Raw genomic sequence first — 16,310 nt, 5'->3', positions numbered from 1 at the left:
TAAAATAATTTACTTTATATACTTCCTAATGTTTATAATTAATTATAGTGTATCTCTAATGCTTGGTAAAAAAAATCTGTTGGTTATTCAAAAAGGAAAATATTAGACTTTAGCTCATTTGTGTATTATCTCTTTTAAAACTTCATACTATAATATTATACAGATGTGTAAATCTTTTCATTAAATGTCTTTTATTTGAATGCTGAATGAAACATTTAATTAAAAAATGGTAACAAAACCATTTACATTAGTTAGTTAACACATGAAACGCTTAGTGGTACTGTATATTATTTATATTGTTATTGGTCACTTTTTAATTTATTTGTTTTATGAGATATGGCAAATCCGTTATCATGCTGTCAAATATAGTTTATTGTTATTACTTAGTATAGTTATTAATGTTATTATTGTTTTACAGACTGGATTATATTTATAATAAGTATAAGTAGTAGTAGTTAAAATGTCAAATAATTACATTTTAAACTCTGTACGAAATTATATGTCTTCGAATCATATGGTTGTCGACCAAGATTGGTTATCAGAGTAAGTTCTTACTTTAATTAAAAATAATAATAGTAATCAAATACAAATCTCTGAGACAATGTTTAACACCTTTCATTGCTAAATTTCACTAAAACTTATGTTACTTTTTTTTGTCGCATTATACATATAACTAGAATTATATCACAGTTCGTTATCATAAAAGTAGGATAAGCAATTATTAAACATACGTGTATTTTTGACTTAACATTTTATTTACTTAGTAACTTCAAAGTACTTATAATTTTGTTTACAATAATTACACACCATTTAAATTTATTTTCCCTAGTTAATTAAAAATTATGTTAAATATTTTTTTATGAATAAGTAAACTTAAGTCTACATGTCACTTAACTGGACTAAGTAATCTGAATCTGTGTATATTACTGAACTCCCTAAAGGGCTTTTTGTTATGTTAAAGTAGGTTCTTGGATGGTCTAGATTGGACCCAGAAGTTGACACTGCTATTGGGTTCCAGTAGCTTAAAATAAATGTTTTAATGATTGTTTTAATTTTATTTATTATTAACTGTAGATGTGTCAATCATTTAATTGGAAGCAACTTTAATGAAGATGAAATAAAACTACAAACAAAAGAACAGTGGTTATTAAACAATCTAACTGATGTCTGCCCAGGATGCTTACCTCAAAATTTGAAAAGTAGGGTTAAAATAGAATTAAATGGTCAATATGTACTCCAAATAAATGCTTTAGTGGATATTGGTAAGTATAGAAGCAATTTTAAAATCACACTTCAAAATATTTTATTGTTTGTTTGTGTGTGAGGTTGTTAGGTATTCTGTAATTCTGTGTTAGGTAGGTTGGTATGTCTGAAAGTATGAAAACTTACTTTTGCATTAGTTAGAATAGGTCACATAAAAAGCTCAAAGCAAACAATTAAGTTAGATTCTTATGCTATCTCTAAAACAAACAATTGTAAGTCACTTACTATCATAAAAGTGTACAGTAAAACTTATTTGACACAGACAGATTTTAGGGGTGGATACAAAGGTTTTGGGTATTGCTGTCAAAAAATATTCACATGTTTTGCTGACATTCGTAAAGTAGTTGGTCCAATGCCCAAACTTTTTCCAGTCAGATTTGCCGTTCCCTTAGATTATGAGAGTGATTCGATAGAGGGAGGGGTCTGTTTGTGGAAACATTTGTCCATTATTATATGTACTGCTAGTTTGTTAGTCTCTTTGAGATTGGGCCCTTGGTACTAAATCAGTCAGTAGGTTAAAATTATATGAGTTTACTTTTAAGTAAATGACTAATAAATGTTTACTATGTTTTGGGAAGAGCATGGTTTCCTTCAATGTACACTTGTACAATGTTCCTTCAAAGTGGACACATGTAGATCACGTCACCGGCCTATTATTCATAGTATAGTATTAATAATATCTTGTACAATTACAATTATTATTTTTCGATAGTTATTTTTTACAATTTTTGAACATACACTGAGGCATTGTGCTATGTTAGCACGTTGGCGCAATCGAAAGTAATTTACTTCCGATTGCGCCAACTGGTATAAGACCCCACTTCGAAGTGAAGCGTTATAAGCTCGACGGTTTTTGAGACTTCGACGCGTTTTCTAGTGGACTAATCATGTGATCAAATCATCATAAAAATATTTCATGACTTAGCTGTAGAATTTTTTAAACTTTTCTTGGTAATGTCTCGTCTCATATACTGTTGTTAAATACAAAAATCTAACGACTTAATAAACGATACGTAGTATAACTTTATAAATAATATTGCAGGGTCTTCAGCTTATCAGCAACATTTAAAATTACAAAAAGTAAACACAGAAAACATTGAGGCAACTACAAGATTTGATGACAAGGTATCGAATCACAGGTAAATAAAAATGGTAATTATTTCTATATTGTTTTATAGCTTAATTCGATTCTGACAGCGGAGATGAGCCCAGTGATTAGAATTTAGAAGTCTTAACTGTTATTAAGTAATACACAAAAATGCACCAAATCCATTAATAAGAATTGTATAAAAAGTTAACCTTTCTTCAAATCTTTGTTGAATGGAATCACGATAGCTCTGGTTTGAAATTAAAAATGTAAAAACGTAACGAATACCTTTACAGGCAGATTAATCAGTACCAAACACTTGTACAGTTGCAAAAACTAAATATTTCTGATATTCTGACAGTTATATTTTTAAAATTCTATATCTATTTCAATGGCAGGTGGAGTAAAGATAATAAAAAAACATTCTTTGAAATAAAGCCTTTATATGTTAAAGTACTTTTCAATTGTCATGTTACAGTATTAGAGAAAAACGTGACCTTAAGTTGATCGATCGCAATTGGTCAAGATTTAATTTTGTTTATGATATTCAATTAATCACTGAAAAGAATGACCGTTTTGAATGTACAAGATTTAAATTGGGTATTTATTTTTGCGAAAACTTTTAATTTTTAATTTAGTTTTAAACATTGATGTAAGGATTGACAGAGGACATGACTATTAAAAAAAATCACGTTGCCGACCCCTACATTTTGGTGCCATAGGTCCGAGCCTCCTCGGCTTAAAAGGAATTCGCGCTTGTTTGCAATGCTTCATCCTAGACCGGAGTTTGTATCGTATGTAGATAACGTACCATTTCTGAACGTATTACCCTAACTAAGAAGAAATCCTGAAAGCTAACATGTGCATATATATTAAATAAAATAAAACATTCATAGTTTATATACCACTAATGTCTAATTATAAAAAAACGCCACTTTTGACATTCCTTTTCTACTTTTTTTTTGGTGTAGGTAAATGTGTTTTTTATTAGGAATGTATTAGGACCATATTTTAGTATATTTCAATAAATATTTTTTGTAATCATAATATGTTCGAATAAAGAAGTTAAAGCTGCCACTCAAAGATAAATAATTATAATTAAATTTCAATTAGTGAATAATATCACAAATTGTTATTTAATATAATGTTAATATTATTTCAGAATGATTCAATTGTATATGACAGATGGCGTGCAGGAGGTTACCGGTATAGAGTACAAGCCCATGAGGAATCTCTCTCTCGATGTGATACCGGGTAGCAAAGTGCTTATAAAAGGTAAGATAAATTAATAACTAATTATATATATATAAAATTTAGATGAAAAAAAACTAGAATTTATTTTTGAAAATATTTAGCTCATAAATTCTCTCGGAAGTACATTAGGTGGCCCGATTCGACGGTTACGGTGTCCTCTCCCTCTCTACGGACTTCACATAACCCTAATATGTGCCACCTAATTTTCTCAAGTTCCACCTCGAGTTGCGCTAGATGCGAGTCAAGCCGTAGCGTGCGTCCATTGTACGTCACCAGGGTCAGTCGGTTGTGGTGGCCTCTCTTAGCCCGGTGATTCTTAGCACCCTCCGTCCCGTCGTTACCATCGTCGCCACCATGACGAGGAATAGCGGGACCGCCGGGAACTGGGGGCCGTGGCTTACGTGTTTTCACCATTTGGAGGTATTGCCCATAATCGTCACGCTGGGCAGCCGGGTTGGCGATGGCAGGACGCAACTTCTCGCACCGGTGACACTGCTGCCCATCACCGGCCTGTGGTATTTAGCTACGCCTATTTTTTTTTATGGTTATACCGCCATCAGTTGGTCGCCAGAGCCTCGTTTGCTGGTCGGCAGGATGAACCACGGGCAGGTGAAGTTGGCTTGGGGCGCTAAGGTGTAGTTTGCGCCCCCTTACATCCCCCTACATACATACATTGCAATGGTTAGTGAAGGATAAAGCCTGCTCGGGATCTAAGACGCTTCGTCTAATCGAGGCATGGCTTTATGACCTCGAAAAGATTTGAGAGCACACCTCTTTGTTGACCAAGCTTGTACTACAATATGAAATTCTTTGGGAAACATATGATAATGTCCATTTTATTTAAAGAGATATCAATATCGCTCAATATCATACCTTATTTATATGACAATAATATTTTATTTATTAAATTCGTTAAAACAATTTTAATTAAGAAAGTTTGATTTTTTTTCCTATAATTAGTAACAATTGATTTGAAAAACATAACAATTTCTTTTCTAGGTCCAGTGGAATGTAGGCGTGGAGTGATTTTGTTGACGGAGAATTGTATAGAACTGCTCGGTGGGGAAGTCGAGGAATTAATCATCGCTAATTCGCAAGCCGCCATTCTTTCTTCCAAATTGAGTTTACCAATTCCACAGGGTAAGTGTTAGAGTATTAATTCAGTTAACTTGTCTCATTGGTCTGAGGATTAGGTCTAAGGTTTGAGATCCCGAGAATGAATAAAAGTTTTTCGGGTTTATCGAAAAATTCTTTTGAAGTCCAAAAATTTAAAGTGTTCACATTTCCGAGGGAAAATAAAGCACGATAAGCTGTTTGTCCTGCGCCTAAATTATTTCTGCAGCAGATGTATTCGCTCTTTATGAACTGAATTTTGGTGCGAGCAAATCGATGCGGTTTTATCAAGATACGAATACGAAAACCCAATTTTTTATATCTAAAGAAACTTCACCTTGCAGAGCTGTCGTAATACACAGTCGCTATACTGTTCAAACGAAAGCAATAATAAACATAGAAATAGTTTATACGTGCAGCAAAGGTTACTCAAAGCCTAAATTTAAAACGCTGTTTATATAAAATAATTGATAAAGATCCACGTGTTATACTGGTTACATGAGTCTCGGTAAAGTATTTTAATATTTTTCACCAATTCCAGGTACAGCGATAAATCAGACAAGAGATCGCACTATTCCATCACCAGATATCCAAACGACTCATTCGATAAATTCTCATGAACAAATAGAACCGATGTCCAATTTTGTTGAAGACGAAATCGACATGGAACAATTAGATGTAATCGAAGCTCAGTACAGCAGCGCCTTGACGAAAAGGCGCTCAGAAGACGACATGTCGAATTCAGATAAAAGAATCAAAAGGAACCCCATCTCCAGTTCGAATAATGTCGACGATTATCCTGACGACAGCGAAATGTTCTTCGAAGACGAAGAATACCTTAAGGAATTAGAAGCGAAATTTGATGAGAGAGAAAATGAAATAGAATTTAATACTAACTTCAATAGTGGAGGTGCTAGGTCTGAGTCTAACGACGTGAATAATGCATGGACTGCATCTACTTCTAAAGATGATAGATCAGAACCACTTAGTCGATCTATAAGGTCATCATCAGAACCATTTGTTTACATAAAACAAATAAATGATTTGGGTGAGTTGGAAAGGGCCGGAAAAGTTTTTAAGGTAAAGGCACAAATCCTGAAGATTTTATCAAAGTTGACTGTAGGTAAGGAAGGGTGGAGTTTAAGCTGTACGATTGTAGATGGTACTGGTACGATAGATGTCGACTTCTCGAGCGATGTACTATCTAAATTAGTCGGGTTCACGCCTCAAGAAATGATCCAGATGAAAAAACAAATGGCGAAGAACGCGCAGATTAAGGATGCAGCAGTTTCGGTAAGTATTTATTTCCATTTTCCTTAAAAAAAGTATTATAATATAATCAAAGAAGTTTTGTGACGTAATTATTATTTCTGGATTTTTTTTTCTTATACTTGATCAATGCATGAGTCATAAATCAAAGCTATTGAATGATGTTTCAGGCTCTACAAAAAGCTAAGGATAATCTTCAAGTACTCTATTGCATCATTGAAATAATTATATTAGAACGTCCCTTGATCTCACAACTTATACCATTTGAAACTTTTCATACAGAGATTTTGATGAGGAGACTAAAAGATAGCGGTCTATAAAAAATATATTTTTGTAAAAATGTGTTTAGTGAGCGATGTTTAGTCTATAGTGCCTTAAAGATGAAAGAAGGAAGGATAAGAAATGTTAATGCTTTTAATGCCTCTGGTCTTGGACCAGGTCGACTATTAAAAATAACATTTATAAATTGTTCATACTGGAACTATTATGTATATATTAGACGACTTCTTAAAAAAAAACGTTGCCATATTTTTTTTATAACATTTCCTTACTGCTCATTTGGATAACCAGACAGGAAGGAACAAAAATCGAAAACGTTAAAATATTATTTGATTTTCTAACTTATATTAACAATTAAAAGGAAGTCATTATGGAGATTAAAAACAAAATAATTTTCATAAACTTAAGAAATGATGACTGACCTCGTACAAGCTAAGATTTGACAATGAAATAATACATGATATTGAGTCCTCATATAGAAAATAAAGAGAAAAAATATATTAAGGTTTAATTGCAGTATAAACGAAGGCCGTGTTAGTTTCTCAATAGCGTCAAAACTGAATTCTTTTGACGCATAGATTTTTGTACATATTAATTATTAAGTAAATTTGTTTGTTTTTGTATTAATTTATTATAGTCATAATGCAAGATAGATTCAAGATGAATTTAATTCAAAAAGCAACATAATTAACACACATATAGTGGTCAGATTTGTTGTTTAAAATAATAAACTATCATATGTTTTAAAACTATATTTTATTTAATACACCTGTTCATAACACAATATGTGGTTTCAATATACAAAATTATCAAATACAATAACATAATCAACTCGGGTTAACTATCGTCACAAATCAATAAACATACATATACGACAGAACTTTCTAGAAGCTTACAGTGAAATTATCACAATCGACGGCTTAGTCAAAAATTGAACTGTATACAAAAATGAGTTGTAATTTGTTGCCAGTGACAAACGCTAGTCACAATCTACGAAAATGTTTAACTTTTAATTATAATATTGCTAGTAAAAAATATTTCTAATTTATTAAATAGAGCAAGGCGATTTAATAGTCAGATGAAAATAATTTCTGTATAAAACAAAAAAAAAAGAACTCACATTTCAGTTACGATCAAATTTGGAATAGGAGTTCATTTTATAATGAATATTAAGAAATCTTAGATATTTCACCGTAAACTTCTCGAAACGAATAGTATTAGTCAAACACAGAGCTGCATTAACTAAATTGAGCACTCAACTAATTAGTAATTAGTATAAAACAGGAGTGGTATGTCTATATGACAATATTTTAGCTAAAGTTAACGTTGTTTACACAGTAGCGGTTCTCACATAAAATATTTAAAAACAAAATCAAATTTAATTACAACAGTTCACTTTAACGAAAAACACTATGCATCAGATATTCTTTAAAAATATCATAATGAATAATCGGATCGAACATAATTGCGCTAAGCGTTAAGTTGTAAGGTAACGGCCACATCTTTGCAACTGAGAAGTGGTAGGTCTGTCTGAGCCTTAAGTGCAATTGATTTCTTGTCACGTGAGACCACATCCAAAGCATAACGAGACATCACAAAACATAATAAATAATATTTTCAGGGCATTTAAATATCAATGCTGTTATAGTATACTTATAGCCAAAACTAACTTTACGTTAAAATGTTGACACTTCAATGGAAGACTAGACCATTGAGACAAGTAGTTCTGATCAGTAAAATGCAGTAAAAAAAAATTACGTTACCTTCGTGTGATAAATTTAAGCCTTAATAAAATCATTCTAGATATTATTAATAAATACGTTAAAATAAAGGTGCACCGACACTGACTTGTATATTTTTTAATTAAAAGTATGTATAGTAAACGGCATGAATTGTGAGCACAACCTAGACCTGCGCAGTAGTACATTTTTACATCTTTGGGGAATGAAGTAGCCGGGGCGCTGAGACACGCGATTGGTCAGTCAGTCGATACTCGTCGTTTATTGGACTCCCGCTTGTCATTTGGTAAAGTGTACATGTGCGAACTTGCCCCTACTACTGCCCATGTAGGCTCAAGACTCGTGCCGGCAATTATACTAACTAAAGCCATTAATTGGAAGAGTAAAGCTTAATTACAACTTTTTAAGGATTCTAGCACTGCATCGCTTTATTGAAATAGTTGTTTGTCTGAACTTATGATTTTTAAGGCAATGTTATATTAATGGCAGTTATATAAGATAATAATCTTTAATTTTATGATTCAAATTCCTAATTTTAATTTACTAATTGGCCGAGTTTTCAATGGAAGTATTTCGAAAGTAGTTTTTTTTTTAAGTATAGTTTTGGTCGAGTTTGTGGTCTGTTTCGTGTGTAGGAGCACCTTTAGACACAAAACTTCAGAACAACATTATGTACTCTGTCATTATGATTATAAATCGACGGAACCACCGATATATGTATAAACGTAAACATAATTACATCGCATTATATATTTAACGATACATGAAAGGACGCACGCACGTTTCCCGTTCACAAAACGCAAGCGTCCACTAAACGAACACAGGAACCGTATGAAACCTACGAAACGAGTCGACTACCGAGAACTCACGTCGCCACGTCCCTCCGACCACCTCGACAATAAATTACAATCCGACCCGAGCGTCGACGAGAAGGAAGCTATGTACAGCGCGCTCCCTCACAGGATGCGCTCGTAGAACAGCAGGTAGGCCTGCGCGCGCAGAACCTTGTCCTCCGAAACCTCGGACACCAGGCTGTCGGACACGTAGAACCAGCGCCCGCGCGGCACCGGGGCCCCCGCCGGGCCCTCGCCCGACTCGTAGCCCGACAGCTCCGACTCGGAGTCCGCGCCGGGCGCCGGCAGGAAGGAGCGCCGCGGGGCGCCGGGCCGCACCTTGACGTAGGCCACGTAGTGCCCGCCGTGCATGCCGCCCGAGTGCTCCACCACGCCGTACAGCGAGTACAGCAGCCCCCCTCGCGCGCGCCGCTCCTCCTGGGCGCAGAAGGGCGCCAGGTTCAGCACGGTCGGGAAGTCCACGTGCTTCGACATCTTGCGGAACATGCAGCGCGGCCCGAGCTGGAAGCGCTTCAGGTGCAGGATGAGCACGGCGGGCGGGCTCGACACGAGGAAGCGCTTGGTGGCGTTCGTGTACACGGTCTTGCCGTCTTTGCCGTTGATCCTCTCGGTGCAGGTCTCGCAGCCGACCTTGTTGTTGCCGGTGAGCAGCTCGAGCGCCGTGAACTGGGCGAGACAGGACTGGATACTGCACTCGTCCTCGTCGCACACGTAGCGCGGCGACAGCGGGCTCTGGCGGGAGAAGGACAGGAAGTCGCGGTTGGTGTTCTTTTCGGCGTCCACGTTGTTGGCTTTGGTCCTGGGCACCATGGGCGGCGGCTCCTGCGAGGCGTCGGCCGCGACCGGTGAGGGCGGCGTGGGCTTCGGCTTCGCCTCATCCATGTCGAGCTTTAATTTTTCTAGCTTACTTGTGACGTCTTGATTCATATCGTTGTACAGAGAGTCTTCGTTTCTGGCATTGTTGAACTCCCAGCTATTTTCGAAGAGATCCCTGCAGGCCTGCACGCTGATACCTCGGGAGACCACCTCGTTGGAATACTCCGGGGCAAAGGATATTCTCGAGACCGGCCTCTCGAAGTCGCTCTTGACGGGTGACAATTTGTTGTGTTGCGGACTGGAAAGATCCAGATTGATTTCGCTCGATAAGGAACTATGACTGCCTAGCTCTTTTCCGTTCAAAGGAGAATCTACGTTATCGACTGTTTCTGTGGAATTGTGTTTGGTCGCTTCGGGACTGGCGACTCCTGAATCTGGGTTGGAAAAGTTGTCTAAAGATACGAGAGGTTTATATTCGAGCGCTATAGCAGTTGTCGACGTGCCAACTTCTGCGAATTCTTTATCCTTGTCGGCCGATTCCGGCGTGTTGTCCGTTTTCTCCTTGTCCAAATCGACGGGGCTAGTTCGGATGGAGTCGGAACTGATGACCTTCTCGGAGTTGTATCCCGATTCCATGTGGTAGGCGGCGAAGTTGGCGGCCGTGTGGGCGATGGCCTGCGTGCCCGTGGACACGGAGTGCGTCTCCGTCTGTCGCGGGAGATCTTCTAGATTGTCTTCAACGTCGGCATCAGATTGTTCAGAAGACGATTTTCCTTCTTCCTTGGACCCGTTGGCCTCCGTTGGTGAAGTCTTATCTTTGGAAATTGAATTTCCTGGAATAAAAAATAGTAAGATTTTTTAAACTTTCTAATATATAGATATACTTATTTCCCATGTTGATGGAATGTTACCCAATGTTATTATATATAAAATGACAGCTATACAAATATATATAGTTAGGGTTGCCAGGCATTCAGATAAAGCCGGACATGGGCTTTTTGATTGCGTGTCCGGCTTTTCCTAGGCTTTTTACACTTTATTTATTTATTTTGCAAATGAGATACCTTCGAATTTCTTTATATTTCTTTAGAATTTAATAAGATTTATGGAAATAAGCAGAAGAGCTTAGTGTTACATACAATTTTTTTATCGTTCCTATTAATACTGAGGCACAAAATCTTCAATAATGTAGGGTGTCCGGCCTTTTTACCCAAATGTCCCACCAAACTGGTTGGTCTGTCCGGCGAGTAGATTTGGCGACTTGGCAACCCTATATATGGCTATATTGCGAATATCAAATTCGAACTTCTATATTGACTACATCAAAATTGCACAAGCATTATTGAACAAATACTGAATAAATTTCAAGCAACCGCTGTATCAGAATGTACATTTTAATAGCTGATATATACCTGATAAAATATATTGTTGTTTCTTGATAACAAATAAGTTTTATTCACAAAAGAGTTAGTTAATTAAAATGGATATGCATTCAAAGAAAAACTTATACAAACCTTTTTTCCTAGCGGCTTTCCTAGCAACGCGTTCTTTCTTCAATTGATATTTCGAGGGTTTATTCTCTTCTTGAGCATTGTATAAATTACTTTCGTCTGAAATTTTAGCCCTTATTACGTATAACATAAGGTACCTTGAGGTTAGTTTTTATTGGGATCATTAATTTTAGTACTTTTAGACACAAATTAATATAAAATTCATTCAAATTGTTACATTTTGTAAAAAAAAAGGAATAATTACGAAAAGCCTATAACTAATAAATCTTTAAAAAAACAATTATGACTTAATACATAAAAATGACTTTCAGATATTAAATTAAGGCATTTCTCACTATTTCCTTTTCAATAGTATATGTATAATTAATATTGACACATTATACACACTACATAGAAAATATTCCACGAAGTACATACCATTGGGTGTTTTCCTTCTAACTAGAGCAGGTGGCTGAGGACGCGATGCAGCAACAGGCAGAGAGAGATCAAGGAAGTATTCTGAACGATCTGATTGGTGGAAGCACTCCTGGCACTCTAGGGTCGATACTAGGAAGCCTCGAAAGACCTACAAGTAGTAAATTAAAAAAATTAAACACACAAATATATATATTTTTTAATTTCTCCTTTAAATATAATACACCCATTTGGCATACAAAGAAATTTGAATCATTTGTTTTTTAAATGAACCAATTATGTCAAATTGAACAGAAAGGAATAACGCTAAGAAGGATAGAACATAATCTTTTAGTCCATGACCACCAATCCTACAAATAAGTAAACCACAAATTAAATTATTTATATAACCTACAGTTCTGTTCCAGTTTGAAGGGTGAATTGTTTAAAGGATGTTTTTTGAAGGTTGGGTTATTGGATTGGTGTATTGGCAATGTAAGGAATGTGTAACCTTTCTTACAGCGCCAGTGTCTATGAGCTTTTGTGACCAATCAACATCCATCATCCATTTGCAAATCCCTGCAACTATTATATGAAAAAAGTATATAAATACCTGTTCTGGTCTAAGCATGGTGTCCGAGGCCTGTTGTCCATAGAACTTAACTTTCTGTTTAATTTCTCCGTCAACTTTTGCTGGATCAACCTTAGAACTAACACCCAAACTGCTTAGTATCACAGACTGGTAGCGACGTAGGTCCTCCGACCTGCAATATAATTTATACAAGTTATTATTAATAAATAATAACTACTTGTGTTTAATGATTTATGTAATTTAATTGTCGGAAAAGAGTAACTACTGATTTCCTTGCCAGTGTTTCTAGTTTGAATTTACTTATTATTTATTTCCAAACTGATGGTAACATAAAATTTAATTTAATCAAGTATAAACAATGATTCAAGAGTACTTAAATGTTTCAAGAAGGCTTGAATAAAGTATTTTTCATTTTGATTTTCATCTATTACAATGTTTTTTTAAAAGTAAATTTATAAAATTTATTTTTAGGTAAACCAATTATTATTTTGAATTATCTATAAACATTGGTATGAGAATTTATATAAAAAAATTTAAGGTATTATTCTACAATTTATTTTAAAATACTTCACATTCTAAAATAATACGATTTCTCTTATTTGCCACCATTTATTTAATATGATTAAAGGTTGGTGCGCAATTATTGAGTTAGGTTTAGGGTAGATATACACATATTTGTCTTACCTAACAGCTTCAAGCAAATGTCTTAACAGTTCATGGGCATCATGTTGATCACCGCCACCTAGCTGCGGCAGCTTGTTGACTAGAGCAGACAGCAGCTTCCTAGGATTGTATACTCCACCTTCTCCTGAAAAATAATATTAATATTTTTTTATTAACATATAATTTAATGTAAAAGAAGAAAACACAGTTACAATGTTATATTATAAACTATAAATAGTTTATGATACAAGATAAAAGTTGTGTTTTGTTACTCCTCTTGCCATTGAAATCGACATTGCAGACATTATGAAACACATGGAACCTTGAAAGCATTATGCCAAAAATCTTCAGATGAATGTCAACACCAACTGTGTTTTAATTTATTTAGATAAATGGCATAGGGAAGTATACGGAACAAAGTCATATATAAATGAAGTAATTCAAAGTTTATGAAGATTTCATATTTTTTTCGATTTTGAATAACACAATTTTTTAAGATTATATAATTAGTAAAACATACTTTACTTAAATAAATAATACAATCTTATATTTTATATTTATAATAAAAACAATCTTTATGTAAACACAATGTTTTTTTTAACATATATTTACTAATTATCATTTAAATTACTTTACTCCACATTTGTTAATTGATATATAACATCAATTATCAATAAAGTGCTAAACTAAGACAGCCAGTCAAGTCAAGTCAGCCCAATATAAGTATATTATATAATGAAAAATTGTTTTATTTTATAACCACAAGAGGCCTAAGGCTTCACTTGAGTATTATACAAGAAACATGAATATAAATGACACATAATAACATTTAATTCTCTTCCACTTATATAATATCAAATTAAATGTTCATGAACGAATGAAAGATATTTTGTTGAAAATACTTTCTATGTGAATTTTGGTATTATTTATTTATACAACTGTCTCGACTTTTTATATAGACATCGAATAGACCCATAAAAAGGATGATAACAGACCTTAGGAAAGAAATTATCTCTTTGAGGACATTTCAGATAAATTTATAATAAATTGCATTATAAATACAACTATAGAAAAAAAAGTCCTGTTGAATATGTTTCACCAATTAATAAATTAAGTAATACAAATAATAATAATAAAGACAATGAATAAATAAGTGCAATGCTTTGCTTCTATATTGAATATAGATTTAATATATACACTATTGAGTTAATGTAAAACTAACACCAGTTTCGAATGTAGATTCTATCAAGCAGAAAAGGTAAGAAACTCCTACTTTCAGATTTCTTTTATAGTTTCTTACGGAAGATATAATTATTAACATGCAAAAATTTATTTTATATAACAGCAGAGAATATTAATAACTGTTGCAACAGATTTTACACTTAAAATAAATTTATGAAATATGAGATCAACCGAATTAAGTGACACTTTATTGAATACTTTTTTAATCTACTAAGACATTGTTTCACACACTCATTCGTTTAAGAAATCTAAAGAATTTTTGCTGTTATTATGGATATTAATAATAAAAATCAATAAGAATATATGAGTGTCAAACTGTCTAAGCGTCACCAAAATAAAATAAATAGGTCATTCTGCTAATTATATATTTAGGTTACATTGTAAGCTAATATTTAAGTCTAAGTTATTTAAGCAAAACAAACATTTCTCACATTACAATACTGTATTAGACGGAAACAATTAAAGTAATTGTTTAATTTATTTATAATACTGAATTATTTTATGAATTTTAATCATTAAAAATTGATATATATCTCTATTTTGCCAAGGTTAAATTTGTAAAACAATGTAAAACAAAGAATGAATATAATTAGTAAGAAATCATTTCTTGAACTTAATGCGAATTTAAACATTTAACTAAATTTTATTTTCAAATGTCATCAATACAATTATGCTAAAAGATAATTTATATTTATTTAAAAGTAAGACTTTAATTTTTACACAAGTTATATTGTAAGTGTAAATAATTATCCAATATGAATAATATATTCAAATTAGAATCTATAATTAAAAATAAAATTACCATACAACAATAATGATTATATCATAGAAAATGTACTTATTACTATCCAAGAACAAAGACTTTTAAAGGCAAATAATTAAAGTTCAAAGAAGGTCAAAGGATTTTGAGGTAGCAATATTAGTATTTATGATTACATTTTAAATTAATTTATTATTTGAGAAATTTACATAATAACATACCTGCTTGTAATTCAGCCAATGTCTCGGCTAAGGTCTTTGTCAAGATTCCCCACTCAGCTAATTGTCCAGTAATTGGTGGTAGGTCCACTTCTTTGTTCTCCTCACCAGTTTGGTCAGGCTTAATGGACAATTTACCACCGGGCAAAGTAAACTTTTCCCCAGGATTAGCCATTTCTTGCAAAACATTTAACAAATAAGGTGTCTGAACTAAACATTGAATGACAGAATTAAAAAAACATGTATTCCCTAAATTTGTTAGACCCCTTACACGGGGCAAGTTCAATGCCATTGCCTTGTCTTTCCCCTTATCATTCCTTGACATTGTTTCTAATGGCATAGTGAGTTCTAATGGCTTGGATCCTAGGTTGTCGAAGGGCAGTTCTATTGGTGGTAGTTTCGGGTTACTTGATGATTGCTTTTTTAAATATTCAACACATTCATGAAGTTTTTTCGCGCTAGAAGCTGTAACTTCATTGTTGCAATTATAGCAATATATCTCCCAAGTTGTGGTGTTAGCTGTTAATGCATGGCAGTCAGAGTGGGGCGTGTTGAAATGATTTAGAGCATGTTTATTACATGTACGTCCACATAGTTGAGTCCCGCAGCGCAAACACATCCATAGCGAGAGGTCTTCTTCATAATTTGGGTCAATTACTTCGGTACTCGCAGTTTTCTTGCATTCCGCGCATTCTTTCTCGAAACCCCCATTTTTGAGTGATTTCTTCAGGCGCGTGAGGTCTACTGCTTTAGCTACATGGTGACATGCGGACTTAACAGTTTCGTCGCACGATTCAGTCGACTCGTCTCCATTTTCGCTAGGATCGCTTTGTCTCTTTTTTTTAACCATTGTCGCGTTAATCTAGGTTAGGAGTCGCCTGCAACGTAATCAGATACACATTTAAGAATAACTGCATGAACACAAAAAGAACAAGTTGACAAGTCTATGTCGATAGCCATTGCACGCGTGACAACGCAAATTCACATACAATATTCAGAGAATTCTTACACGTTTAAAAAAAATATATAATTCTATTTGATACCGAACTTACAATTACATGCAACGTAAATTTTTTTATGTGCCTAGGACGTCACAAATTATAGAAAAATCTAAAATTCGGAAATTTTGTCAGAGTATGAACCCACGATAGTCAGACATCTTTACGATGTTGCTATTTAAAATAATATATTTTTCTTAGGCATTGTACACATTATTATATTAAATTGTCAAAAAAGTCGATTAAAGTATGACTAATT

The 16,310-nt window shown here is 34.0% G+C and overlaps 2 protein-coding genes across 3 annotated transcripts; one reads left to right on the top strand and one right to left on the bottom strand.

Moving 5' to 3' along the window:
* The first annotated feature begins 387 nt into the window (after positions 1-387).
* On the top strand, positions 388-6,709 carry LOC113404349 (recQ-mediated genome instability protein 1-like). The gene is made up of 7 exons (XM_026645218.2): positions 388-543; positions 1,075-1,262; positions 2,306-2,402; positions 3,513-3,625; positions 4,604-4,744; positions 5,259-6,010; positions 6,157-6,709. Exons 1-7 carry the CDS (start codon positions 461-463, stop codon positions 6,304-6,306), a joined length of 1,524 nt encoding a protein of 507 aa, XP_026501003.2. The 5' UTR covers positions 388-460; the 3' UTR covers positions 6,307-6,709.
* A 295-nt stretch (positions 6,710-7,004) lies between these two features.
* Positions 7,005-16,263, bottom strand: LOC113404347 (ubiquitin carboxyl-terminal hydrolase 16/45). 2 transcript variants are annotated; one of them, XM_026645212.2, is made up of 7 exons: positions 16,106-16,263; positions 15,057-15,931; positions 12,855-12,978; positions 12,192-12,342; positions 11,603-11,750; positions 11,189-11,284; positions 7,005-10,507 (listed from the first exon to the last, which is right to left on the bottom strand). In XM_026645212.2, the coding sequence occupies exons 2-7, from the start codon at positions 15,901-15,903 to the stop codon at positions 8,961-8,963; spliced, it is 2,913 nt and encodes a 970-aa protein (XP_026500997.1). In that variant the 5' UTR covers positions 15,904-15,931; positions 16,106-16,263; the 3' UTR covers positions 7,005-8,960. The 2 variants fall into 2 exon arrangements, with proteins under 2 accessions (XP_026500997.1, XP_064073515.1); XM_064217445.1 differs by lacking the exon at positions 11,189-11,284.
* Positions 16,264-16,310: the final 47 nt, after the last annotated feature.

The sequence above is a fragment of the Vanessa tameamea genome, chromosome 17 (assembly GCF_037043105.1).
Source record: "Vanessa tameamea isolate UH-Manoa-2023 chromosome 17, ilVanTame1 primary haplotype, whole genome shotgun sequence".
Classification (NCBI taxonomy): domain Eukaryota; kingdom Metazoa; phylum Arthropoda; class Insecta; order Lepidoptera; family Nymphalidae; genus Vanessa; species Vanessa tameamea.
This window is presented reverse-complemented; position numbering and strand designations above follow the sequence as displayed.

Bases quoted from the DNA above. Each gene is read 5' to 3' on its own strand.
- LOC113404349 (XM_026645218.2), top strand. From the start codon at position 461: ATGTCAAATAATTACATTTTAAACTCTGTACGAAATTATATGTCTTCG. The intron at 3,626-4,603 runs GTAAGATAAATT...TTTCTTTTCTAG, and splicing joins TAGCAAAGTGCTTATAAAAG to GTCCAGTGGAATGTAGGCGT. The intron at 4,745-5,258 runs GTAAGTGTTAGA...CACCAATTCCAG, and splicing joins GAGTTTACCAATTCCACAGG to GTACAGCGATAAATCAGACA.
- LOC113404347 (XM_026645212.2), bottom strand. From the start codon at position 15,903: ATGGTTAAAAAAAAGAGACAAAGCGATCCTAGCGAAAATGGAGACGAG. The intron at 12,979-15,056 runs GTATGTTATTAT...ATTATTTTTCAG, and splicing joins ATTGGCTGAATTACAAGCAG to GAGAAGGTGGAGTATACAAT. The intron at 11,285-11,602 runs GTATGTACTTCG...CTAAAATTTCAG, and splicing joins TAGAAGGAAAACACCCAATG to ACGAAAGTAATTTATACAAT.